This window comes from Hyperolius riggenbachi, chromosome 5 (assembly GCF_040937935.1).
Source record: "Hyperolius riggenbachi isolate aHypRig1 chromosome 5, aHypRig1.pri, whole genome shotgun sequence".
Classification (NCBI taxonomy): domain Eukaryota; kingdom Metazoa; phylum Chordata; class Amphibia; order Anura; family Hyperoliidae; genus Hyperolius; species Hyperolius riggenbachi.
The window spans coordinates 273,478,418-273,504,839 of NC_090650.1; the positions used below are offsets into that span (position 1 = coordinate 273,478,418).

General features: G+C 45.1%; 1 protein-coding gene across 3 annotated transcripts in view; it reads right to left on the reverse strand.

Moving 5' to 3' along the window:
- Window positions 1-26,422, reverse strand: part of NUP153 (nucleoporin 153) — a 179,938-nt gene that overhangs the window by 89,276 nt on the left and 64,240 nt on the right. For all 3 annotated transcript variants that reach the window (XM_068236949.1, XM_068236948.1, XM_068236950.1), the window contains exons 8-10: window positions 22,655-22,708; window positions 16,758-16,910; window positions 12,911-12,960 (exon numbers count right to left, since the gene is read on the reverse strand). In XM_068236949.1, the coding sequence (XP_068093050.1) occupies window positions 12,911-12,960; window positions 16,758-16,910; window positions 22,655-22,708 (257 nt within the window). The remainder of the gene's footprint in view (window positions 1-12,910; window positions 12,961-16,757; window positions 16,911-22,654; window positions 22,709-26,422) is intronic.

Here is a 26,422-nt window from a genome sequence, read left to right on the forward strand (position 1 = left end):
CACCACCTCGAAAGGGTACATGTTGTTTAACCACTTCCCGACCGCCCACTACACAGGGGCGGCAGGGAAGTGGAGCCCTGCAGGACGGCCTCACCCACAGAGGCGGCGGTCCATTTAAGGGCATGGGCGGAGCGATCGCGTCATCCGTGACGCGATCCTCCGCCGGCGCCTGTCACCGCTCGCTCGCCGCAACATCCCGCCGGCTATACGGAAGCGCCGGCGTGATGTTAACCCCGCGATCGCCGCATACAAAGTGTATAATACACTTTGTAATGTTTACAAAGTGTATTATACAGGCTGCCTCCTGCCCTGGTGGTCCCAGTGTCCGAGGGACCACCAGGGCAGGCTGCAGCCACCCTAGTCTGCACCCAAGCACACTGATTTCTCCCTCCCCTGCCCCAGATCGCCCACAGCACCCATCAGACCCCCCCCCCTGCCCACCCCCCAGACCCCTGTTTGCACCCAATCACCCCCCTAATCACCGATCAATCACTCCCTGTCACTATCTGTCAACGCTATTTTTTTTTATCCCCCCCCCCTGCTCCCTGCCCCCTCCTGATCACCCCCCACCCCTCAGATTCTCCCCAGACCCCCCCCCCCAGACCCCCCCCCCTGTTTACTGTATGCATCTATCCCCCTGATCACCCGTCAATCACCCGTCAATCACCCCCTGTCACTGCCACCCATCAATCAGCCCCTAACCTGCCCCTTGCGGGCAATCTGATCACCCCCCCCCCCACACCAATAGATCGCCCACAGATCCGACATCAGATCACCTCCCAAATCCATTGTTTACATCTATTCTCTCCTCTAAACACACACTAATTACCCATCAATCACCCATCAATCACCCCCTATCACCACCTGTCACTGTTACCTATCAGATCAGACCCTAATCTGCCCCTTGCGGGCACCCAATCACCTGCCTACACGCTCAGATTGCCCTCAGACCCCCCCTTATCAATTCGCCAGTGCATTAATTACATCTGTTCTTCCCTGTAATAACCCACTGATCACCTGTCAATCACCTGCCAATCACCTATCACCCATCAATCACCCCCTGTCACTGCCACCCATCAATCAGCCCCTAACCTGCCCCTTGCGGGCAATCTGATCACCCACCCACACCATTAGATCGCCCGCAAACCCGCCGTCAGATTACCTCCCAAATGTATCGTTTACATCTGTTATCTTCTCTAAACACCCACTAATTACCCATCAATCACCCATCAATCACCCCCTATCACCACCTGTCACTTTTACCTATCAGATCAGACCCTAATCTGCCCCTTGCGGGCACCCAATCACCCGCCCACACGCTCAGATTGCCCTCTGACCCCCCCCCCCCCCCTTATCAATTCGCCAGTGCATTAATTACATCTGTCCTTCCCTGTAATAACCCACTGATCACCTGTCAATCACCTGCCAATCACCTATCACCCATCAATCACCCCCTGTCACTGCCACCCAACAATCAGCCCCTAACCTGCCCCTTGCGGGCAAACTGATCACCCACCCACACCAATAGATCGCCCGCAGATCCGACATCAGATCACCACCCAAGCGCAGTGTTTCCATCTATTCTCTCCTCTAAACACCCACTAATTACCCATCAATCACCCATCAATCACCCCCTATCACCACCTGTCACTGTTACCCATCAGATCAGACCCTAATCTGCCCCTTGCGGGCACCCAATCGCCCGCCTACAATCTCAGATTGCCCTCAGACCCCCCCTTATCAATTCGCCAGTGCAATATTTACATCTGTTCTCCCCTGTAATAACCCACTGATTACCTGTCAATCACCTATCAATCACCCATCAATCACCCCCTGTCACTGACACCCATCAATCACCCGCTGTCACTGACACCCATCAATCAGCCCCTAACCTGCCCCTTGTGGGCAAACTGATCACCCACCCACACCAATAGATCGCCCGCAGATCCGACAACAGATCACCACCCAAGCGCAGTGTTTCCATCTATTCTCTACCCTAAACACCCACTAATTACCCATCAATCACCCCCTGTCACTGCTACCAATCAGATTAGACCCCTATCTGCCCCTAGGGCACTCAATCACCCGCCCACACACCCTCAGAATGCCCTCAGACCCCAGCCCTGATCACCTCGCCAGTGCATTGCTTGCATCTATTCTCCCCTCTAATCACACCTTGAGACACCCATCAATCACCTCCTGTCACCCCCTAGCACACCTACCCATCAGATCAGGCCCCAATTTGCCCCGTGTGGGCTCCTGATCACTCGGCCAAACCCTCAGACCCCCTTCCGATCACCTCCCCAGTGCATTGATTGCATCTATTTTCCCCTCTAACCACCCCCTGAGACACCCATCAATCACCTCCTGTCACCCCCCTAGCACTCCTATCCATCAGATCAGGCCCAATACAACCTGTCATCTAAAAGGCCACCCTGCTTATGACCGGTTCCACAAAATTCAGCCCCTCATAGACCACCTGTCATCAAAATTTGCAGATGCTTATACCCCTGAACAGTCATTTTGAGACATTTGGTTTCCAGACTACTCACGGTTTTGGGCCTGTAAAATGCCAGGGCGGTATAGGAACCCCACAAGTGACCCCATTTTAGAAAAAAAAGACACCCCAAGGTATTATGTTAGGTGTATGACGAGTTCATAGAAGATTTTATTTTTTGTCAAAAGTTAGCGGAAAATAATTTTTATTGGTTTTTTTTCACAAAGTGTCATTTTTCACTAACTTGTGACAAAAAATAAAATCTTCTATGAACTTGCCATACACCTAACGGAATACCTTGGGGTGTCTTCTTTCTAAAATGGGGTCACTTGTGGGGTTCCTATACTGCCCTGGCATTTTAGGGGCCCTAAACCGCGAGGAGTAGTCTAGAAAACAAATGCTTCAAAATGACCTGTGAATAGGACGTTGGGCCCCTTAGCGCACCTAGGCTGCAAAAAAGTGTCACACATGTGGTACCGCCGTACTCAGGAAAAGTAGTATAATGTGTTTTGGGGTGTATTTTTACACATACCCATGCTGGGTGGGAGAAATTTCTATGTAAATGGACAATTGTGTGTAAAAAAAATCAAACAATTGTCATTTACAGAGATATTTCTCCCACTTAGCATGGGTATGTGTAAAAATACACCCCAAAACGCATTATACTACTTCTCCTGAGTACAGCGGTACCACATGTGTGGCACTTTTTTACACCCTAAGTACGCTAAGGGGCTTAAAGTCCAATGAGTACCTTTAGGATTTCACAGGTCATTTTGCGACATTTGGTTTCAAGACTACTCCTCACGGTTTAGGGCCCCTAAAATGCCAGGGCAGTATAGGAACCCCACAAATGACCCCATTCTAGAAAGAAGACACCCAAAGGTATTCCGTACGGAGTATGGTGAGTTCATAGAAGATTTTATTTTTTGTCACAAGTTAGCGGAAAATGACACTTTGTGAAAAAAAACTATTAAAATCAATTTCCGCTAACTTGTGACAAAAAAATAAAAACTTCTATGAACTCACCATACTCCTAACGGAATACCTTGGGGTGTCTTCTTTCTACAATGGGGTCATTAGTGGGGTTCCTATACTGCCCTGGCATTTTAGGGGCCCTAAACCGTGAGGAGTAGTCTTGAAACAAAAATGACCTGTGAAATCCTAAAGGTACTCATTGGACTTTATGCCCCTTAGTGCAGTTAGGGTGCAAAAAAGTGCCACACATGTGGTATCGCCGTACTCGGGAGAAGTAGTACAATGTGTTTTGAGGTGTATTTTTACACATACCCATGCTGGGTGGGAGAAATACCTCTGTAAATGACAATCTTTTGATTTTTTTACACACAATTGTCCATTTACAGAGGTATTTCTCCCACCCAGCATGGGTATGTGTAAAAATACACCTCAAAACACATTGTACTGCTTCTCCCGAGTATGGCGATACCACATGTGTGGCACTTTTTTGCACCCTAACTGCGCTAAAGGGCCCAAAGTCCAATGAGTACCTTTAGGATTTCACAGGTCATTTTGAGAAATTTCGTTTCAAGACTACTCCTCACGGTTTAGGGCCCCTAAAATGCCAGGGCAGTATAGGAACCCCACAAATGACCCCATTTTAGAAAGAAGACACCCCAAGGTATTCCGTTAGGAGTATGGTGAGTTCATAGAAGTTTTTATTTTTTGTCAAAAGTTAGCGGAAATTGATTTTAATTGTGTTTTTTCACAAAGTGTCATTTTCCGCTAACTTGTGACAAAAAATAAAATCTTCTATGAACTCGCCATACTACTAACGGAATACCTTGGGGTGTCTTCTTTCTAAAATGGGGTCATTTGTGGGGTTCCTATACTGCCCTGGCATTTTAGGGGCCCTAAACCGTGAGGAGTAGTCTTGAAACGAAATTTCCCAAAATGACCTGTGAAATCTTAAAGGTACTCATTGGACTTTGGGCCCTTTAGCGCAGTTAGGGTGCAAAAAAGTGCAACACATGTGGTATCGCCGTACTCAGGAGAAGTAGTATAATGTGTTTTGTGGTGTATTTTTACACATACCCATGCTGGGTGGGAGAAATCTCTCTGTAAATGGACAATTGTGTGTAAAAAAAATTAACAAATTGTCATTTACAGAGATATTTCTCCCACCCAGCATGGGTATGTGTAAAAATACACCCCAAAACACATTATACTACTTCTCCTGAGTATGGCAATACCACATGTGTGGCACTTTTTTGCAGCCTAACTGCGCTAAGGGGTCCAAAGTCCAATGAGCACCTTTAGGCTTTACAGGGGTGCTTACAATTTAGCACCCCCCAAAATGTCAGGACAGTAAACACACCCCACAAATGATCCCATTTTGGAAAGTAGACCCTTCAAGGTATTCAGAGAGGGGCATGGTGAGTCCGTGGCAGATTTCATTTTTTTTTTGTCGCAAGTTAGAAGAAATGGAAACTTTTTTTTTTTTTTTTTTTTCCTCACAAAGTGTCATTTTCCGCTTACTTGTGACAAAAAATAATATCTTCTATGAACTCACTATGCCTCTCAGTGAATACTTTGGGATGTCTTCTTTCCAAAATGGGGTAATTTGGGGGGTATTTATACTATCCTGGAATTCTAGCCCCTCATGAAACATGACAGGGGGTCAGAAAAGTCAGAGATGCTTGAAAATGGGAAAATTCACTTTTTGCACCATAGTTTGTAAACGCTATAACTTTTACCCAAACCAATAAATATACACTGAATGGGTTTTTTTTAATCAAAAACATGTTTGTCCACATTTTTCGCGCTGCATGTATACAGAAATTTTACTTTATTTGAAAAATGTCAGCACAGAAAGTTAAAAAAATCATTTTTTTGCCAAAATTCATGTCTTTGTTGATGAATATAATAAAAAGTAAAAATCGCAGGAGCAATCAAATAGCCCCAAAAGAAAGCTGTATTAGTGACAAGAAAAGGAGCCAAAATTCATTTAGGTGGTAGGTGGTATGAGCGAGCAATAAACCGTGAAAGCTGCAGTGGTCTGAATGGAAAAAAAGTGGCCGGTCCTTAAGGGGTAGAAAGCCCTAGGTCCTCAAGTGGTTAATAATGCCCTTAAGGCTTCTTGCACACTGCAAGCGATTCCGATTCCGCTTTTTAATCTGTTTTTACTTCCGATTCAGATTCAGATTTGCAGTTTGCTCCTTGCACACTGCAAATCTGAATCTGAATCGGAGGTAAAAACTGATTAAAAAGCGGAATCTGAATTTGAATTGCTTGCAGTGTGCAAGAGGCCTAAACGTGAGTCCGTCTGGTTTACCATCATGATAGTCTCTAAAGTTTTTCCCCAGGGGGCTATCCATATCTCCATTGCGAATATTTCCCACATGATCACCAATACGCTTACTTAGACGATTCTTAGTCTTTCCTATGTATAGGAGGTTGCAAGGGTACTTTATGGCATAAATTACCCGTGTAGAATTAAAATTTATATTATCTCTTATCTCAAAAGACACCGTACCATCATGGTTTGTGAAGTTTTTACTTCTCTCTACAAATCTACAATTCACACAGGATCCACAAGGGAACATCCCCTCTCTTTTGGGGTATCTGTCCAACCAGGTTCCAGGCTGGGTAGAGTGAAACTCGGACCTCACAAGATGGTCTTTTAAATTCCTTGCTGTACGAGCTGTCATGAACGGTCTGTCTCCAACTTGTTTTTTTATTTCAGTATCCAACATTAGGACATGCCAGTGCTTTTGGAAAGATTTTTGCAGATCGTACCAATAAGGGCCAAAATCAGATACAAATCTTATTACTTCATTATCTGAGGAAATCCTTTTTCCTTTCTTTCTTGCCATCAATCAAGGAGTCTATCTTTACCAGCAACTATCTCTTCAGCCTCATCCACTAAACGTCCAGGATATCCTCGTTCCCTAAATCGAGCCTTCAATTCACTAGCTTCTCTGAGGTAATCCTCATTTAGGGAGCAGTTGCGTTTAATTCTTGTGAACTGACCCTTGGGAATGGCTTTTTTTCTGTGAAGGGAGGTGAACACTAGAATAATGCAACAATGTATTCCCAGCTGTTGGTTTGCAGAAAGTAGATGTCACTATCTTAACATTTTGCTTTCTAACCATTAGATCTAGAAAGGACAAGGCATCTTTGTCATATTGGTAGGTCAAACGTATATTCCGTGAATTGCACTGTAATTTTTCCATGAAGTTTGCCAACTGAGACTCAGTACCCTGCCAGACCAGGAGCACATCGTCCATGAACCTCAGCCAGAGCAAAACGTGCCTCTGGAAAAGGTCCAAGGGGTAAACGTCCCACCGCTCCCAGAGTCCTAGATGGAGACAGGCATAAGCTGGGGCGCAGGACGCCCCCATCGAAGTGCCCCTGATCTGGCGGTAGAACCGACCATCACATGAAAAGCAGTTTAGGCTCAACACCAAATCGAGAGCGTCACAAATGAACTGATTATGCTGCCTTGATTCAGGGAAATGTTCATTTAGAAATAAGGACACGGCTGCTATCACGACATCGTTAGGGATTGAGGTGTAAAACGACTCCACGTCCACACTGGCAATGAGGTCACTCCCACCTACCTCAACTGTATCCAAAACCCGCAGGGCATCGCCAGTGTCCTTTACATATGATGGCAACCTCTCGACCATATCTTTGAGCTTCAGATCCAGAAACCTCCCCAATTTCTCCAAAGGTCCATCATTTCCAGACACAATTGGTCGGCCAGGGGGGTGTGTGGGATTTTTATGAATCTTCGGTATTGTGTAAAATACAGGTATACGGTAAGTATCAACCCAGCAATAATCATGCTCTTTTTCTGACACAACCCCCTGGCCATAGCCATCGTCCAGCACCTGGTTCACCCTGGATTTGATCATGGGGAAAGGATCAGACCTCAACCTCAGATATGTGTTTTCATCACTTAAAAGTCGCATGCATTCCTCCACATAATATGCAGTGGGCAGCAATACGACATTTTCGCCCTTATTACTTGGCTTAATTGTTACATCAGACAAACTCCCAAGATACTTAAGGGCCTGCTCCTCCCCAGATGTTAAATTCTTATTACGATTACATGGTGTCCACTGCAATCCAGCAAAATCTCTACACACCAATTCCTTGAATGTAGACAAACGATGCGTCAATTGTGGCATATATTTTGATTTAGTTCGTACACTAACTGGTAGGGGATTGAGTAATTCATCTGAAACATCTAAATTTTACACAAAAGAGTCCCCCCACTGAGCCATACTCTGACAACTAAGCTGGGATCCCACAGCGGTACATGATCCAACAAGCGTCTGGAGGCGGAAGCGCACAGCGCGGCTGAATAGGCGTCCAAGACCCATTGCACTGCAGGTCACGTAGTCATGTGAGCTGGAGCTCCCCATCAAATTGCGCAAGTATAAAGGCCTTGGCCACAACTTTGCTAAGTGACACATGCTCTGACTTCTTAAGTGACCTCGACCATATGGAAACTGAAACGTTTACATGCCAGTTGCTGTTTGCTCATCAATGCCCATTGAATGAATACCAGCGTATCAAGGAACCGCTTTGAGGATTCAGGAATCCCAGCATGCAGGACTGGTTCAAATAGAATAACATCTCACAGTGTGCTGTGTTTTGGTGGTCGTAGAGGGCCTTATTGACCTAACTCAGTGCGCTGCTTTCTGCGTAGGCTGAGGCTGGGCGATCGCGCTGCACAGATGAGTAGGTCTGGCCCCATTTAATGCTTTAAGCACTCCTGGCCAGGTAGTATATTTTAAATTGTGTTGGTTTTAAAATGTCAGTATCACAGCAAAATGCAGCCAAGGCTATCAATAAATTTATTATATGTGCATGAGACAGCGGAGTAGTTTTTGTGTTGTGCATGAGATACTGTGAACATGATTTTTCTGCATTTAAAAAATTACAAGGACACCATGATCATCAGTGTAATCGCTGCACCCTGTTCCCACTGCAGCAGAACAACATGATGCCATTTTGAAGCAGATCCGAGATGAAAAACTAACTATAACAAGTAACTTGTCTATATATCTTATCTGAAGTTTAGATAGTTTACACAACAAATCTCGCTGTAAACATCAACAGTATATGATTATTTCTTCATGTGATACGAGAGCAGCCCTGTTTAGCTTTTGATCATTACACACGGGCAAGCAGCTCTGCATTTCCAGCCTTCAGCCTGTGAAAACGTCACTCCCCTCTCCTCTGCCTCTGAAAGCTCTGGCTAGTAACACCTCCTCCTCCGGCCCAGACTGAGCTCCCATAAGCCCTTGCCTACATGGGTCTCAGAGTGCCTAGGTGGTGGAGGAGCTGTGGGCGATGCTTGTTTAGTTTAAAGGGAATTATGGTATTAAAACAAAAAAATTATTTGACTTGAGGAATGCCCTATAAACTATATGAAAGGAACAATTATGCAAGGAGTAAAAAAAAAAAAAAAAGTTCATCTTGGATCCACTTTAACCTAAATGTTAATCCAGTGCCTACAGCAGTTTTCCTGAGCTCTGGGTTAGGTTTATGGGAGTGCATGACACACATAGAAAGCACGGTAATATGCACTTTTCTATTCTGCGTGTAACTACTCCCCTTTGCGTCCAGCTGGATAACATCACACGGAAATCCGCTTGCAAATACTTGCAAACTAATCAGATAGCAGCACGTATGCAAACAGGATCAAAACTTGATGAAAGGGGCGCCCAATAGTTAGGATGGGAAAAAAATTTCTATGAAATTAATCTCCTGAGCGGTATGCCCGACACTGTGTCGGGCATACCACTCGCTAGCCTCAGCAATCACCCATGAATAATTTATTTGATCAAATGGCTGCAAAAGCTTTAGCTAGCACTAGGCTAGCCAGTATAGGTAGCCAGCACCCTGCGATCCCCCCATTCAGCTGCTTATATATTACCCAACCTTGTTCCATTGATCGTCGCAGCCTCCCCACACAGCTCCGGTCTTCTCTATGGGGAAGATCGTGACTGCGCATAACGTCGGAGACGTCATGAACGATCCTCCCCATAGAGAAGATCGGAGCTGTGCTCCGGCAATCGCTGGAACCAGGCTGTGTAATGTATAAGTGGCTGGATTGGGGGGTGCTGGGCACCTATACTAGCTAGTTTAGTGCTAGCTAAAGCTATTGCAGCCATTGGATCTAATAAATTAAGCATGGGGACACAGGCTAGCAAAACCTCCTGAGCGGCGTAACGCTCAGGGAGGTAAAAGAGAACCCGAGGTGGGTTTTAAAAATCGTGCATATAATGCCCAGCCTCTGTTGCTATACTGTTCTCCCCCAGACCACCCCTGCGCTCTGCTTGCCCTCATAAATCAAATCGCTATGCTAGCAACACGAAGCGCGTCGATAGCTGGATGTTTACATGGCCACTGTCACTCTCCTCCCCGCTGATTGGGGATGCAGGCGGGAAGCAGCAATATAGAGTAAACGGGGGAGCGGCAGAGTGTGACAGTGGCCATGTAAACAGCCGGCTATCGACACGCTGCGCGTCACTAGCACGGCGGTTTGATTTATGGGGGCAAGCAGTGCGTGAGGGGGGGGGGGGGGGTAGGGGATCTGGGGGAGAATGATATAGTAACAGAGGCTGAGCATTATATGCAGACCCAGCCTCTGTGTGCAATTGGGATTTTTAAAACCCACCTCGGGTTCTCTTTAAAGAGAACCCGAGGTGGGTTTGAAGAATATTATCTGCATACAGAGGCTGGATCTGCCTATACAGCCCAGCCTCTGTTGCTATCCCAAACCCCCCTAAGGTCCCCCTGCACTCTGCAATCCCTCATAAATCACAGCCACGCTGCTGACAAACAGCTTGTCAGAGCTGGCTGTGTTTATCTCTATAGTGTCAGTCTGCTGCTCTCCCCGCCTCCTGCAGAACTCCAGTCCCCGCCTGCATCCCTTCCCTCCCTGCTGATTGGAGGGAAGGGACTGGGGCAGGGACTGGAGCTATGCAGGAGGCGGGGGAGCAGCTGAGACTGACACTACAGATGTAAACACAGCCTCACAGCACAGCTGTGATTTATGAGGGATTGCAGAGTGCAGGGGGACCTTAGTGGGGTTTGGGATAGCAACAGAGGCTGGGCTGTAAAGGCAGATCCAGCCTCTGTATGCAGATAACATTCTTTAAACACACCTCGGGTTCTCTTTAAGCCTGAATAAGTATTGTTGGCTAATTGAAGACAAAAAAGTTTGAAAAGCCTTAAAGTGATACCGAGCTGAAGCTCGGCATCAAAATCAGATACAATACCTCTCCTAAAAAGAAACTCCAATGAAAATGTAATAAAAAAAGGCTTCATTTTTACAATAATTATGTAAAAATGATTTAGTCAGTGTCCATTGTAAAATCTTTTAAATCCCTGATTTACATTCTGACATTACATGGTAACCTTTGTACTGTTGGCAGGTGATGTAGCTGCTGCATGCTTTTTTGGCAGTTGGAAACAGCTGTAAACAGGTATTTCCCACAATGCAACAAGGTTCACAGACAGGAAAATGCCAGGAGTACCACGGTCCTCAGAGTTTCTTGTGGGAGGGGTTTCACCACAATATCAGTTATACAGCGCCCCCTCATGGTCTGTGTGTGAAAAGGAATAATTTCTCTTGGGAAATCAGCTACTGATTGGGATAAAGTTCAATTCTTGGCCGGAGTTTCTCTTTAAAATCAATGGGAATTTGTGCAGGAGCAGGATAAGCCATACAGGCTGTATCCTGCGCAGATTCCTCTCGTACGGCTGGGGGGACATAATTAGCTAGCGAAGTGCTAGCTTAGGCATATAGAGCAATTTTTATTTTAAAAAATCCTCCCGCGAACGCAGCCTCTAAAACTGTGTACCGCCAGCGAGGTTAAATACTATTCCCCTCCAGGCTGCCATGGATGGTGGGGAATGAAATAATTCAGCTTCCAGCAATTGCTGGAGGCCGAATTATAGTGTTTTATAAGAAACTTCAGCTCCGTCTAGGCCTGAACGATTTTCGGTTTTTAAATCAAAATGGCTATCAGCGACATGACGATCTTGAGATCGTCAAACCCGTGGTTCTCCTGTTCCGCAGCCTGTACCTGCACTGCTCCAGCCACGCTCCATTACCGAGTGGAGAGCCGCTGTGGAGTTTGGATGAGTGTTGCCCAGCAACCCGCATACACATTAACACGCAGGCGAGCAGGGGTGAAAAAAAACACACTTTCAAGCAAATACCTGCCGCTTGGCTATGTGGCTGTGACAGGTAAGACTGGTGAGCGGAGCGGGCACTTGAACTACAAGGTAATAGTCTTATCCAGACACTGGTGCAGTCAGTGTTCCTCGTGCACTGCCCCACCCCCCCAAACATGTGGTCCCGCTGCCTTAGCAGGAAGGAGAAAGACGCTGCCAGTTTGTGCCTGCCGAGACAGAGATGCAGAGGCTGCCTGCGGATGGAGAGCGGGTCAATGCGTTCTGGGACCTGGCTGGATCATCAAGTTTGTAAGTGTTAGGTTTTTTTCCTAGCCTGCCCCGTCTACCTGTGCCTGAATGGGAGGGAGGAAGGTGGGGGGGGGGGTGCAGCTGGAAAACAGTTGGAGGTGGGTAGCCCTGGAACTGGATAGCCAATTGTGAGGTGTGGACGAGTAGATAACACAATTGTGAAAGGTCGGCGGTAGAAAGACAATTGTTTTTTTTGTGTGTATGTAGATCAACAATTGTGAGGTGAGGGGAAGCAGAATACGCACCTGGGACTTCCTCCACCCCCATGCACACCTCTCAGGCCACTCTGTCCCTCTGGCGGTTTGCCCAGTACATTACCCAGTCGCGCTTCACTGCGTTTGTGTGGTCTAGCTGCGCACGCGCCCCTTTCTTACTCCCATGGCTGGAAGTCTTCTGCGCAGTTAGTACTGCAAAGGTGCTGAATGCTCCCGACCACAGGAGCGCGAGTGGAGCATGTGCAACCAGGCGGCATGAGCAGTACAACTGACCATGACAAGGAAACGTACCGTGCAAGACGGGAGGGAAAGCGGAGGAGCCTGGGAGAATGGTACACAGTCACACTAAAGGGGTTGGGGGGGGATCTGGCTTTATATACTAAAGGAGATCTAGATGGCTAACCTGCACTGCAGCACCTATACTCGTTAACCTGTACTCAGGACACCTATAGCTGGCTAAACTATACTGGGAGCACCTATAGCTGGCTAACATACTGGGGCACTCATACTCACCATTGGAGTGCTGATCTATTGTTGTGCATCACTAATCGTGAATCGAAATCACAATTTCTGGCAGAAATCGTGCAATTCAATATTTTCCTAAATTGTTCAGGCCTAGCTCTGTCTTCTGACGGCGCTGAAGTTACTCACTGCTGCGCCCAAGTCTCCTGCGCTGGAATGGCAGTGTTCGTCTATAAGAACCAATCTAAAGTCTGTACCATGAGAAACTAACCTTTGCGGCTGCGGTGGAGGATCTTCAGCTATATGATTGCCTCTAGTCATCTATAGGGAGGGGGGGAAAAAGCATTGTTATAAGAAATCCATTAAAAAAAAATTACAATTATACTATGGGTAATCTGCAGTAAAAAGAACGTTAACACATGATGATGATAATAACACATCATGAATCTGAACAAACAAGTATTGAACTTTAACAAAAAATTCTTATTGCTAATGTGAATTACACTGAAAGATCAGTCTTTGAGGATTTAAAGTACAGTACCCCCGAGTTTTGCTCACCATGGCCTCAATTCTGGAAGCTATGTGAGGTAAAAAAAAATTTGTAGGTAAAATACCTCATGCGGTTTTTTTTTTTTTTTAAAGCAATTCCAAAAGATTTTTCTGCATTTCCGAACATGCAGTAAAACGTGTGGTAAATGCATAAAGTGCAGTAAGACATGCGGTATTTCAGCAATAAGCATGCAGTAAATAAGGTCTTTAACCCTCCTGGCGGTCTATTAAAAACCGCCAGCGGGCAGCGCAGCAGTTTTTTTATTTATTTTTTTAAATCCTGTATGATACCCCACCCTCTTCGATCGTTCTTAACTGGATTTCCATTAGGGCTTCCCCCCGTCGGGGGGGGGGGGGGGGGGGGGGGGAGAGAGACGATCGGTGTGCACACCTGGGTTACCGCCAGGAAGGTTAATAGTCTTCCATAAGTTAGGATAGTCTTTGGAAGATAGTTGTTTTGGGGGGGGGGGGGGGGGGGGGGTTATTTCTACTATTCTTATGTATTACACAGCCTGAATAGGAACTCCACTACTCCACTAAAAGCTGCAAAATGCATACAAATTGACTTTACCTCCAGGTACCGGGCAGGTCTTAAACTGATCGGTAAATTATGTGCTAACATGCCCCCTAATTTTCACGAGAATAGCCATTTTCGGTAAAATTCATGCCAATTACCTCACAAATTACCTCAATTTATTTCACGAAGTAAAACAGGACTAAAACCTACCAAATTGCTAAATGTCATTACCTCATAAGGCAAATTACTGTACATGAGGTAAATTGTTTAAAAACCATACCAGAATTGAGGCCCATGCTTTGAATTGTGTTTTATTTGGAGTACTGTGGCATATGTGGAGATTGAGCTCGGAATCTGTGTACTAGTATTAGTAAGCACAAGGTATACTGGAGTGGTCACTCTCCCCAGGCTAATCACACCTGGTCCACCGGTGCTCTGTTCTTCTGTGGGTCACCACTCCTCAATAGGCAATAGACAAAATAGCAAACTACGGCGCGCGGGCAGTATCCGGCACACATGCGCTTCTTTCTCAGGCCCTCCGACAGGCAGCCGGATTCAAGAGCTGTAATAACAGCGCAGGAGATTTGGGCGTGGCCGGCCCCACCATAAACCGGAATAGGAATTACGGCTATTGCGGCACACAGTGAGTAACTTGTACAAGTAAATGAGCTGAAGTTGTTAAAAATCAATAATTCGGCCGCCAGCAATAGCTGGAAGCCGAATTACACCATTCGCCACTATCCACGTGGACCTGGAGGGGGAATAGTAATTAACGCCGCCAGGACTTGTGCAGCAGCAGGATAAGCCATATACTGGCTGTATTCTGTGCCCAAGTATTCCTGCGGCGTTTTCATATGTATGCCGACGGATTCCCCTCCCTCCATGAAAAGTTGCAAGTGGGCAGCGGTGGATTTGAAACTCACCTCACTCATCCATGTCCCGCATCTTCATGGCAATTAGGCATCACATGACGTGACGGCAGGACGCGCCAGCATGTAATACGCTGGCACGCCCTGTTGCCATGGAGATTCGATGCCGAACATCAGTGAGCGAGATATTTCAAATCCCCCTCTGCCTGCTCGCAACTTTTTACGGGGGTAGGTTGGAATTTCAAGCATGCGGCCAGCGGTCCACACAATGCGTCCTAGGACTGATCCAAACTGTTGCAGAATAAGTTTCAGAGTCTCCAAGGTCCCTGAGGAAGGGAAGCCCCTCAAACAGTTTGTGTTCGGCAACAGTCTGGATAAACGCAAGTTTATAAACGCTTTCTGAGTGCCCCCTTCATTGCTGTTTTTACTAGTACTAGTATACTCGGAATGATACTAGTACTATCATTCCGAGCTCTATCTCGACAAGCCTCAGGGGCACTGGAGTGTGAGCACAAATAAAACAATTAAAAGTATAGCAAACTAAACCCAGTTCAGGGGTATTTTAAAGTGCATATTTAAATTTTGGTGGTGGCAACATGAATCAGAGGGTGTTGCCACCCAGAGCCTGACTGTGTGGCATAAACAACACCTCATCACAATTTAAGCAGCCAGCAGTTCTTCAGCCAATGTTCCCATTTTCTACAAATACTGCAGGTTGCATAGTTAAAGAAAACCTGAACTGAAAATGAAGTCAAAACATACACAAGTCATACTTACCCACCGTGTAGTTTACTCCTCAATCTCTTTCTCCTTTCCCGCATCCTGTTTGTCCACTGTGATCAAGGGAATTCTCAGTCCTCCATTTTGAAAATGGCCATTACCCCATAACAGCTTCCTGGTCAGCAAAGCCATAAGGAAAGATATGGCACATCAGGTGTCCTCTCAGCTATAACTGTCAGCAACTGATAAATAACTGACAGCAACCGATATATTTCAGTTCTGACAACATGTTGTCAGAACTGGAAGGGATCATTGGCAGAAGAAAATTGTGCGCTTCTGAAAGGAACTGATGGCGAGGTAACTATAATGTTCATTTGAAGTTACCTCATGTGTTTATTTTAAATAATTTTACTCAGTACAGGTTCCCTTTAAGCACTCAGGTTCAGCAGTTACAATATCGTTTATCATTACTCAAAGCCCTAGATTAATAAATAGATGTCCTGATTTTAAATGACCAAAAATTGTACCTAGTATAACATGTAACAGCTAATGCTCATCTTTAGGATCCCAAATTGTCCCAGGTATTGCCTTTATAAATTCCAAACGGTTTATCCATATTCTATGATCTGGCCTTACAACAGGTAATGTTCTGGAGGAGAGATTCAACTTTATGCTTACAAACTGTCTGGCTGCAAGAAGGCTCCTGCTACAGATAGCCTAGCACCATGAACAAGAAAAGGATTACTAAAGGTGCATTTATATGCACAATTACTGTTGCCCATACTGTCACCAGAGGTATAGAGACGATTGCAGTGCAGAAGTACTGCTAGCCTGTGCAAAGTGTTCTGTTGCTATGGAAGGAGGAGAGACGATATAGATATATATATATATATATATAGATATAGAGATAGAGATAGAGATAGAGATAGAGATAGAGATAGAGATAGAGATAGAGATAGAGATAGAGATAGAGATAGAGATAGAGATAGAGATAGAGATAGAGATAGAGATAGAGATAGAGATAGAGATAGAGATAGAGATAGAGATAGAGATAGAGATAGAGATAGAGATAGAGATAGAGATAGAGATAGAGATAGAGATAGAGATAGAGATATAGATATATAGATATATATATATATATATATATATATATATAGATATATATATAGATATAGAGAGAGAGAGAGAGAGAGAGAGAGAGAGAGAGAGAGAGAGATATATATATATTATTTTTTAGCTAGCCTTGTCTACATCTATTTCATAAACAGGAACAATCTTATTTCAGATAAATCCCACAGCATAGATTTAGACAGTACACCACAAAACTATGAACAACAAGGACTTCTATTAGCACCCAATAGGGATGTCCATAAGTTATACTTCTCCCTGATTAATGATAGTCAGTGAGTGATTGCCTTTATCTGACAAAGCTTGCAATCCGCTGCTAAAAAGGCAATACATACTTTGTGCTTATCGGCGCTTGGTGTCCTGCAATTACTTGCACTGCTTAACATGGATGAGGCAAGGGAAGGTCGGACTTTTCTCATCAGACCGGAGGACACAGAAATGGATTGGGGTGTCACAAGCTTCTGTACTGGTGGATATGAAGAATCCAGCTAAAGAAAGGAAAAGAAAAATGGATAATTCTGCACCAACACAAGAAACATGCCTGAATTTAGATTTATCAAAAAGGAATATAAAGCTATTTCACGGAGTATCAGAACACTTTTACAGCCCCAGTTCAGGCATAGCTTTTGCACATGTAATACAGCATTATTTAAATGATAACATAATGCATCATACACGAGGCATGGTGCTGCAGGTTTATCCCTCATAGTAAAAGGTGTTCTGCATCAATTGATGGATACCCAGTAAACCTGTAACTACCGTATATAATCGCATATAAGCCGACCCACATATAAGCCGACCCCCCAACTTTTACCTAAAAAAACAGGGAAAAATGATTGACCCCCATATAAGCCGGGGGTAGGAAATGCGGGATTGGTGCAGGCCGCGTGATCCCCCCAGTGTGTCCCAGTATAGCTTGTATAGTGCCCAGTATGGGTAGGTAGTGCCTCAGTATAGCTAGTATAGTGCCCAGTATGGGTAGGTAGTGCCCCAGTATAGCCAGTATAGTGCCCAGTATAGCCAGTATAGTGCCCAGTATAGTGCCCAGTATAGCCAGTATAGTGCCCAGTATAGCCAGTATAGTGCCCAGTATAGCCAGTATAGTGCCCAGTATAGCCAGTATAGTGCCCAGTATAGCCAGTATAGTGCCCAGTATAGCTAGTAAACTGCCCAGTATAGCTAGTAAACTGCCCAGTATAGCCAGTAAAGTGTCCAGTATAGCCAGTAAAGTGTTCAGTATAGCAAGTATAGTGCCCAGTTAAGCCAGTATAGTGCCCAGTTTAGCCAGTATAATGCCCAGTATAGCCAGTAAAGTGTCCAGTATAGCAAGTATAGTGCCCAGTTTAGCCAGTATAGTGCCCAGTTTAGCCAGTATAGTGCCCAGTTTAGCCAGTACAATGCCTAGTATAGCTAGTAAACTGTCCAGAATAGCCAGTAAAGTGTCCAGTATAGCAAGTATAGTGCCCAGTTTAGCCAGTATAGTGCCCAGTATAGCTAGTAAACTGCCCAGTATAGCCAGTAAAGTGTCCAGTTTAGCCAGTATAGTGACCAGTTTAGCCAGATCCCCCGTCCACCCACAGCTCCCTTCGCGGCCGCCGCTATTACCTCTTCAGCCGGCGGCCCTTCCTCTACTGCGGGTGCCCCTCTCGCTCTGCTCGCCGTGTATCACAGCAGCGCGCCCGGTGCTGCTGCTGTGACGAGGCAGGAGAGAGCGGTTCCCCTGGTAACGGCGACGCCATTACCAGGGGAACCACTCTCTCCTGCCTCGTCACAGCAGCAGCGCCGGGCGCGCTGCTGTGATACACGGCGAGCAGAGCGAGAGGGGCACCCGCAGTAGAGGAAGCGGCCGCCGGCTGAAGAGGTAATAGCAGCGGCGGCCGCGGAGGGAGCGAGCGGGCGGGCGCCGCGGACCACCACAATAGAGACTCGCATACAAGCCGACCCCCCAACTTTGGACCCCCTTTTTGGGAGTCAAAAATTCGGCTTGTATGAGAGTATATACGGTAAACCATCTGATCTGGTTGATCCTCCAGTGCTGTGCTAGTAGACAGTGCCATGCAGAAGGAAGTAGCGCCACTAGAGGCCAGGTGGCACATACCTTACATGACCATGGGCCTCTAGTGTTTGTCATGGGACAGAGCAACACAGCGACGATGGAGAGAAGACACATCATTCGTTCAGAAACCAAACGCCACTACCACCGTACCCACCCCAGCCTCCACCGATCGAGCAACATCTTCCATTTGGTGAATTTAACAGATTTCAGCTGAAAGTTGATAGTTATTGGTTTGAAGCAGATTTAATCAGTGTGTGCACTTTAAGGCACATACACACGCCATTCTGTAGCGAACGACGACAACAGTAGGACAGCGTGTACACACATCCTACTGTCGGCAGAACACCCGCCCAGCGGGAGGGCCTGACAGACCAGTTGTTAGCTACAGTATGGGGTGTGTACGCACCTTTAACGCTCATTCTTTAGGCTTCTATTTACTTTTTTGAAGTCTAAAAAGCTAATTTGCGTATTTTAAAGGACAACTGACCTGAGACTGGTATGGAGGCTACCATAATTTCCTTTTAACCTTTTGCCGAGCGCTCCACGCCAATTGGCGTGGACGCGGCAGCAGTCCCAGGGCTGCTCCATGCCGCTTGGCGTGAACGGCCTTCTAGGAGGCTAGCAGGAGATCGCGTACAGGCTGCGCGTGTCTCCTGCTTGCAGTCTCCCAGCGGGGGTTTCGCCGTCTAATAACTGTGTACAGTGCTGCCCCCTCCATAGGCTGAGAGCCTATGACAGCCGATCACGCTGATTGGCTGGGGGAGGGAGGGGGGATAAAATACATTAAAAAAAAAAAAAAAAAAAGGCAAGTTTAATAAAAAATAAAAAAAACCACTGGGGGGGGGGGGGGGCGATCAGACTCCACCAACAGAGAGCTCTGTTGGGAGGGGGAATCACTGGTGCGCCGAGTTGTGTGGCACGGCCCTGCAGCTAGACCTTAAAGCTGCAGAGGCCTCATTACTACAAAATAAATTAAAATAAAAAAAATAAAATAAAAAATCGCCTGGTCACTAAGGGGGTTTAACACCACGGTCCTCAAGTGGTTAAACCAGGCATGGGCAAATTTGTCCCTCCAGCTGTTAGAGAACTACAAGTCCCACAATGCATTGCAGGAGTCTGACAGCCAGAGTCATGACTCAAAGGCAAATGCATTGTGGTTCTTGTAGTTCCGTAACAGCAGGAGGGCCGAGTTTGCCCATGCCTGGATTCAACAATTCAAGTATCCTGGAATCCTGCTAATCTTTCTGACATCAGTGGTGTGAATCACAAACCTGAAACATGCATGTGACAAATGCAGTGAACCTTATGTCAAACATCTGATCTGCATGCTTGTTCAAGGTCTAAGGAAGGCAATCTGCATGGTTTAAAAGGCAATAAAGATGGCAGCCTCTTTATTCCCCTCAGGTCAGTTATCCTTTAACTATTCCTGTTTTAAACCAAAAAGGGACTTTGGACAATTTCTTTGTAGGGCATGCAATACATGTACCTATGTTTATTTCATGTCACTTCAGGTATGATTTAAAGCCCTTGTTTGAGGACTTGGAAAATATCAAATTATGACAGATAATCTAAGAGCATCAACATCTTTGTGCATATACAACATTCATTACATCCAGGGTCATCAACACTCTATACGATCTTCAAAAAATCCCATTTGTGAGGCAAAACAACAGTCAACCACCTCCACAGCTCCGTTGAACTATGATCAAGTTTCCTGTGATGTAAGCCTTTGGTATTGCGAGTTCCTGGATTGCTTACATTTTAAAGATCTAGTGCATAAATGGAAGTTTTATATGCACAAAGATGTTGCTGCTCCTGGACTGTCTATTAAACTGATGACATTTGGGTATGCATCCAGTGATTGCTCAATCTGAGGCATGATACAATATTTTCAGCAACAGGTTGGTACAGTGTGTGCTATTCCTTATCTGTTGAATTTAAAATTAACTGACTAACATTCACACCTATGTGCCATGAGCATTTTTTGGAAGCATGCATTTCTACACAGAGTAACAAAACTGAAATGCTTTGCTACAAAGGCCTATTGCACAATGGATTCCCAACTATTATGAACATGCTGCAATATTGAAAACTACTGTAAACACACAAACTGTCAAAATAAGGTCTATAAACTGCCAACAAGTGTTCAGAGCTTTCCAAAAGTGTTGTGTTCAGATAGTCATTTATGAATGGACAATATTCCTATTCATTCTGTGACAGCTGAAAGTGCTGGAGAGTAAGCTTCAGTCCATGCGTGACTAACTGCAAGCATCCCTATCACAGCAACGTGTCATGAAGACCACAGCTAAAAAATATTGTGGTTATTATGGAGTCTCAGTTAATCAACACAAAGCAAGTCGGGGGAGGGGGGGGGGGGGGAACTAAACACATAAATTTGACTTTTTAGGCCATTTTGTAATCCAACCTAAACCATCTCCTTTAGCCATATCACACGGAAACTCTTCAACGCCCTCAGTAACAACATCCAAAAAACCGCAGTCTCCCTGGCAGTAGGGACAAGCCCAACTTGTCCAGCAGGTTTAAGGCAGGATTCTGGTTTTTATGCATTAATTAAAATTTACATTCCTATGCAAATTTTCGCATGTCCGGAAACTTGCATGCAAAAATTCACACTTATATAAATTTTAATGTAATAAAAAAAAAAAAAAAAAAACACTGCAGGTTTTCTGTCAAAAAAAGCTGAAGAATGGGGAAATTATGGCCTGGCAGAAAGATAATTTTTTTTTTACATGATTGTGTTTGGATTTTATTATACTCAAAATGTATACTAGACCCTAGAAATCCGCTTGTCTAGTGCATGTACAAATGTGCCCCAATGTAACTTTGCTCTCCATCAAGAGAGTCTGAAGCGAGAATAAATCTCGCTTCAGACCTCATAGATAGCAGGGGCATGTGTGCCCCTGCTAAAACGCCGCTATCCCGCGGCTTAACGGGGGTCCCTTCACCCCCAAATCCCCTCCATGCAGCCGGGGAGCGCTTCCGCATTGGGGCAGGGCTAACCGCCGCAGCCCTGCCTCATGCACGTCTATCAGACGCGTACCTCCGCCTCTTCCCCGCCCCTCTCAGTCTTCCTTCACTGAGAGGGGCGGGGGAGAGGCTGCGATGCGCGTCTGATAGATGCGACAGGAGGCAGGGCTGCAGCCGTTAGCCCTGTCTCCAGGAAGAGAACTTTTTACGACTAAATCTACGACCAAGTTTTGCGAGTGTGGGTTTGGGGGTGAAGGGACCCCCGTTTAGCCGTGGGATATCGGCGTTTTAGCAGGGGCACACATACCCCTGCTAACTATGAGCTCTGAAGCGAGATTTATTCTCGCTTCAGAGTCTTTCAGTGATTCCCCCTTTACATGTAACTTGTCTGACCACTAGGGGGAGTTCTCACTTTGAGCTTCATTGGGAGGTTCACTCTCTACAGGTTGGTATGGGCATGGTTGGCAAATAGCTGAGAAGCTCTCAAAGGTAAATGCTTTGGGTGATATTTATACAATGTGTGCACAGCTTTATGTGAAACTGGCATAAGCTAAACTGTCTGTCCATGGCCAGTCTTTGTTACAAATGTGCATCTCTCATGAATGCTTACGCACGTATTTAGAAATTTTTCACCACTGTGGCCATTTAAAGCAACGGCGAGTTAAATGGATCAGCTGTTAGAATCTTTAAATTGCTGATCGCAACCTGTGCCTCCTGGGTGGGGCTAACTAGCATACTTTTTTGCTCATCACTATTAAGGCTTGTTAATGAGACTTTACGTCTGTTGCTGCTCCTTACAGTGGAACTGAATACACACACACACACACACAAAAAGAAAAAAAATGTTTCACTTACTTGGGGCTTCTGCCAGCCCCTTGCATCCTTCCTGTCCCACGCCGGTCCTCCACGATCCTCCGTTCCCCCGCAGCCAGCTAGTTTAGTTACAGTCGACGTGCCAAATGCGCCCCGCATGTCTTTCTTCACAGTCCCACTCTTGGTGTGAACCAGCCCTCACTGACCATCTCTAATCAATACTTATGAGTCTCTTATTTCCACCTCATTTCATACTTTAAGATAAAGATTCTTTCCCCAATTGTTTCCTCTGCATTCATACAGCGTATTTGATTCCTACATTTGCTTTCCATTAACTACCAGAGTTTAAAAAAATACTTTGAGATTATGAAATACCTTCTTCCTTTTTGATGCACTTTCACCCATGTTGATCAAACTTCTCTCAGAAGTCTGCAAGAAATAACCAAATAATGCAGTTATAGAAGTGAATATAAAAATCCTGGTACTGTAATGCAATGAAAGACTACAACTATGGCACATAAGAGACAATGACATCTATCTAGCAGGCCAGACAACTTTTAATATAAACCACATGAATCAGAAATGTGCTGTGCCTAAATCATCCACCAGGCAACCAAAAGACAGAGCTGTACTTATGGAACAACCTAGAAGGTTTTGAAGTCTTGCAAATCCATAATATATGGCCTAAAGGCTTTAACAACCCACATGCTAATATTGCTGACAACTTTAAAAAACTTTAAAAACATGTTAAACTTAAAGCCCACAAAAAAAAAAAAAAAAAAAACTTGACTTGACTTATTTTTTTTCTCTAATGTTTCATGTAAAGCTACCAGAGTGGTAGCTACATGAAACACCACTAGAGGGCGCATGTGGCCCTCTAGTCCGATCGTCGCCGGCATCTATAGCAAACAGGGGAACGCGTATATAACGCGTTCCCCTGTTTGGCTTCTCCTGTCGCCATGGCGACGATCGGGATGACGTCATGGACGTCAGCCGACGTCCTGACGTCAGGCACACCCGATCCAGCCCATAGCGCTGCCCGGAACTCATTGATCCGGGCAGCGCAGGGCTCTGGCGGGGGGGGGCCCTCTTCAGCCGCTGCGTGCAGCCGATCGCCGCAGAGCTGTGGCGATCAAGCTGTGCGCGCGGCTAGCAAAGTGCTGGCTGCGCGCACAGCAATTTACAGAAATAAAATCGCCCCACGAGGGGCTGAGATCTCCCCCTGCGCGGCATAGCCCGAGCTCAGCTCGGGCTTACCGCCAGGGAGGTTAATCCACGAACACCAAGTAGTGTCCCATTAATGTCCAAAAACTCATCTCTTATAAATGGATATCATAACCCATCCTTTAAATGTACCACAGCTGACCACATAGCAAAAAACGATACTTAGCACGCGCAGAAGACTGACTAACGTGACTGAGCCTATATTGTCAGGGATGATCGCGGCTGAACAGCAGACCACGGGAGGGCGGCGAAGGGCTTGCACGTGCTTATGGGGCTGGAGGAAGCCCTGGGTAAGCAGATTTTTGCTAGTCAGCTCTGGTTTACCTTAAGTGTCATTTATCATAGGAGTGTCAAGTAAAGCTGAAGCCCTTTTCTGCACTACTACTTAAAACGGATCCGAGATGAAAAACTAACTATAACAAGTAACGTGTGTGCGTGTGCGTGCGTGTGTCTGTCTGTGCCTGTGTCTGTGTGTGTCTTATGTGAAGTTTCGATAGTTTACGCAGCAAATCTAGCTGCAAACAGCTTTAAAGAGGAGCTTGTTAGGTATAGGGTCTCAGAGAAAAAATAACAGATCAGTAGCTAAATATTACATATGCATTTCACTGTCCACGTTTGGATTTCACAGAATTTTTATATAGTATTTGCAGAGATTGATGCTCCTGACAGCTCATGGCAGGTTCCATGTTTGTCTGTCTTGTATAAAGCCAATTGTGATGTAATATCCTCCCTTACCCTGCTTCCTGATGATTCGACTCACAAAAAAGATCAGGATCAAAGATCCTAATGGTTCATGATCCGGACAACACTACTGTGCAGTGATTATTAGCCATGTGGCTAGGAACAATAGCTGACTCATGCAGTATACTTTAACGGAACTTGTGCCCTGTGAACAGAACATTGATTTTTCAGTGCTGTGAGTTAGGCTGCTGTTACAAGCTGCTTTAACATGAGCCTGTAACGTCTCACTGTGAAAGCAGCCTTAGGGCGGGATAGGGAAATGAAGGGGAGGACCAAGGGAGTGCAGTGGGGAGAAGAAGCCGCCCCAGAATGCTTTGCAGTATCTGTTATGCGGCCTGCCGGCCTCTTTAGAGCTTGGGAATATAGAGGCTTGCTGTTCAGCAAACATCAAAGTAAGAGATTTTTAACTTCAGTATTGCCTTCTTGGCTTCCTTCTAAACTGTTTAACACAGGAGAATAGAGGTTTAACTACTTTGGCCTCCTGGACGTACTAGCTATGCCCAGGAGACCATGTGCGCGTCCGCGCGCTCCCAGCCGCGGTTCGTTAGCCTGGCAATCAGTGAATCGGGCTATGGTGCCCGATCACTGACTCCTCTCCCCCGCTGAAAAAGCGACAGCTTCTCTCGGAAGCTTCGCTTTTTCTGGCTGTAACGTCCCCCATGCATCGCTCTAAGCGTGTTACGCTTAGAGTGACGTCATGTAAATAAACTCATGGCCGCCATCTTGTGGCCAAACAGTAAAACTACAACTAAAAGTGAAAAAAATAAAACTCAAGACACATTTACATTATAAAACTATGGTTTACAAACCACCCTCCCAAAAATACCCAAATAAAATGTTGAATACAATAAAAAAAAACAAAAAAAAACATGTAAATATTTACCTAAGGGTCTAAACTTTAAATATCAATGTAAAGATAAAACATTTCTAATTTTTTTTTATTTTAAACTTGTAAATAGTGATAGATGCAAAATGGAAAAAATGCACCTTTATTTCCAAATAAAATATTGTCGCCATATATTGTGATAGGGACATAATTTTAATGGTGTAATAACCGGGACATATGGGCAAATACAATACGTGAGTTTTAATTATGGAGGCATGCATTTTAAAATTATAATGGCTGAAAACTGAGAAATAATGAATTTTTTCCGTTTTTTTCTTATTCTTCCTTTTAAAATGCATTTACAGTAAAGTGGCTCTTAGCAAAATGTACCCCCCAAAAAAAGCCTAATTGGTGGCGGAAAAAACAAGATATAGATCAGTTCATTGTGATAAGCAGTGATAAAGTTATAGGCTAATAAATGGGAGGTGAAAATTGCTCGGATGCGTAAAGTGAAAACGGCTGAAGGCTGAAGTGGTTAAATTAGCTTTTGCAGCCTGACAGTTACTCTTTAATAGAAAATGATTATTTCTTCCTGTGATACAATGACAGCAGCCATGTTTGTAAACATTACACAGAGGCAGACTTATCTGTATCTTGAGCACTCAGACTGTGAAAACAACCTAATCCCCCCTCCTACCCTCTGCAATCAATGGCTAGTAACACCTCCCCCTCCTCCCGCCGAGACTGAGCTCCCATGAGCCCTTGCTACTGCCAAGGCTCTCTGAAAACCTGTGGGTGTGGTTTTAGTTTATAGGGAATTAGAGTATTAAAACAAAAACAAAAAAGTATTTGGCTTGAGGCATGCCCTACAAACAATAGGAAAGGAACACAATTATGCAAGGAGTAAAAGTTCACCTCTGATCTACTTTAAGCAAAATTGTCTAACATACAAAAAAAGAAAAAAAAAATCCTTCTCTTTATTGCCCATATATTTATCCTACATATCTGTGTATATTACAAAAGCCCAAGTTCACAGTGCAGCAGGCATGGTGGATATATTATATACAATTCCTTCCTTCCTCCATAAGCCACATGTGCAATGCCTGTTACACGTCATGCAATTTCCTATTGTCTAGATAGATGGGTCGAATGGATTATTTATGACAGGTCCGATCTAATAAACAATCATTTTTCTGATGGATTTTCCAATCACTTCTATACAAAATGGATCAGAAAAACAATCAGAATGCTATGTAGGAAATAATCGATTCGACCCATCTGCCGGAAAATTGCATGGTGCGTACCAGGCATAACACAAAGTGGTCGTTACTCCATCTTATGTGAAACCAATC